This window comes from Penaeus chinensis, chromosome 19, assembly GCF_019202785.1.
Source record: "Penaeus chinensis breed Huanghai No. 1 chromosome 19, ASM1920278v2, whole genome shotgun sequence".
NCBI lineage: Eukaryota > Metazoa > Arthropoda > Malacostraca > Decapoda > Penaeidae > Penaeus > Penaeus chinensis.
In genome coordinates, this window is record NC_061837.1 from 23,590,786 (window position 1) to 23,593,285 (window position 2,500).

Genomic DNA, 2,500 nt, shown 5'->3' on the forward strand with positions numbered 1-2,500 from the left:
GAGAGAGAGAGAGAGAGAGAGAGAGAGAGAGGGAGAGAGAGAGAGAGAGAGAGAAAGAGAGAGAGAGAGACCGAGAGAGAGAGAGAGAGAAAGAGAGAGAGAGAGACCGAGAGAGAGAGAGAGAGAGAGAGAGAGAGAGAGAGAGAGAGAGAGAGAGAGAGAGAGAGAGAGAGAGCGAAAGAGGAAGAGAGAGAGAAAGAGAGAGAGAGAGAGAGAGAGAGAGAGAGAGAGAGAGAGAGAGAGAGAGAGAGAGAGAGAGAGAGAGAGAGAGAGAGAGAGAGAGAGAGAGAGAGAGAGAGAGAGAGAGAGAGAGAGAGAGAGAGAGAGAGAGAGAGAGAGAGAGAGAGAGAGAGAGAGAGAGAGAAAGAGAGAGAGAGAGACCGAGAGAGAGAGAGAGAGAGAAAGAGAGAGAGAGAGACCGAGAGAGAGAGAGAGAGAGACGGGGGGGAGAATGCTTTACATACTGCACTATATTGTAGACACGGGAACCAGCATTTGTATCGAGCAACATGACGCTTCTACAGTGCAAAAGTCTGATTCTCAAATAATCTTGACATAATTATCTTTTAGTGTCAGAAGGGCAGAGGACATGCGCTGAAGAATGAAAATGTGAAGAAGATGAATGGAGGAAATACGGAATGATAGGAACAGGAAAAGACATACATAAGATCACTATCAGTTTAAAGAGTAACTGATTTTTCTTAAACAATAATAATCATAACTGCAGAGTTAGATATAATATATACGTTCAAAGCTCCACGTGAGCATAAATCAAAGACGGTCAATAGATACATTAACAATGCTAGTAGATACAAGTGAAAGGATGGCCATGGGAAATAAGAATGAAGTTAAAGAAATTGTTCGTTAACAGTTTGTAACAAGGTTTTGTAAGATGGTGTGTTAACAAGAAATTGACGATAAATAAGAAACAAAAAGAGGCAAAAACATGAGCAAATGCGTGAGGGTTTTGGCGAGCGTTGACATTAGATGAAGAGAATACAGATTTTTTGTTTTAATTTCATGAATTAACTGTTGGCCATCTTTACTAATACTGACTGCGAACATGTGAATGGTTTATATCGCATTCGTATAGCTATGAACTCGGGTTTACAACTACACGTATTTCTTCTCTTTTGCCCATTGCCGTTACCATTACCATACCATGAATCTACTGCTCTATCTGCAATTCCTTCCTCTTCCCCTGCCCTGCCAACGCCCCTACCCGCCCTCCGCCCTCCAGATCGCACAGGATGGGGGCGCGAATGAGGATGGACAGCGCGATGTCGAAGTCCACGGTCGGGGGCGCGCAACAGCCTCTTCTGGCCATCGACCCCTTCAACGCTTTCAAGGTGGACGACCTCACCAACTACTCGATGGACGACCAACGCTGGACGCTGCAGAGGTGAGCGGTTTGTGGGATGTTAAGCAGTCGTGTTTGGATTATCAAGAGTTGCAAATGCCTTTTTCTTCTTCTTTCTTCTTGTTCTTGTTCTTCTTGTTCTTGTTCTTCTTCTTGTTCTTCTTGTTCTTGTTCTTCTTCTTGTTCTTCTTGTTATTCTTCTTGTTCTTCTTCTTCTTGTTCTTCTTGTTCTTCTTCTTCCTCTTTTTTTCAGTTGATGTTCGAAATGTTAAATGTGACTGTAGATTCTTTACTTAATGGATACCAGTAACGTCAAATAGGCTGAACTGTAAAGTTACTACCAGGAGAACCCAAATCACTTACTTTGTTTAGTAAAGCGATATGCAAAAATATCTCGGCAACAGTACACACACACCTTTTTTGTTTGTTTGTTTTCCTTTCTTAATCATATATATATATATATATATATATATATATATATATATATATATATATGACATGAGAAATATCCCAGTACCAATATGCACACACACACACAAAACATTTATTTATCATATAAACATCTGCCATCTCCACCTCCTTACACTCATCCTATATGCTTCCGTCTAACACCTTTTTTTTACCCTTCTTCCTCCTATGCAGGAAAAAGATCGGGCTGAAACGACGGACGAAAGGGACGCGAGCAAGACGAGTTCGGGACATCAGGACCCGAGACATCAATCTGACCTTCATAAGGTCACACTTCACCAGGAAAGAGTGCGTTAGGTGGGTAGTGAACTGCTCGGACTTTCGGTGTGCCTGAGTCGCGTGAAGAAAGGGGCCTTAATGCTTTGAGGAAACTTAAAAGCGAATTGGTCTCTTCAGCATTACCGTCTGTATTGCCAATATTATTGATGACGTATACTCTGTACTAATTCGCTGGCTGTGCCTAAATTCCTACTGATGGATTTCCAAAACATTTGAAATATGCCCGTCAGAGTGCATTTAGAGGCTGAATATCTTATTATCTTATTATCTTATTATCTGAAGCACGAACTTCCAAAATGCCACGGCTTCAGAACAGGGAAAACGTCAAAATAGCGGAAAAGCTTTATTTCAGGATTATTTATAATTAATTTTTGTATTATTCAATTCCTTATT

The 2,500-nt window shown here is 41.2% G+C and overlaps 1 protein-coding gene across 1 annotated transcript in view; it reads left to right on the forward strand.

Annotated features, from left to right (window-relative positions):
* Positions 1–1,280: 1,280 nt before the first annotated feature.
* The window catches only part of LOC125034965 (transient receptor potential cation channel subfamily M member-like 2), a 17,770-nt gene continuing 16,550 nt past the window's right edge, over positions 1,281–2,500 (forward strand). The window contains 2 exon segments of the mRNA XM_047627012.1: positions 1,281–1,402; positions 2,003–2,125. Of these exon segments, the coding sequence (XP_047482968.1) occupies positions 1,281–1,402; positions 2,003–2,125 (245 nt within the window).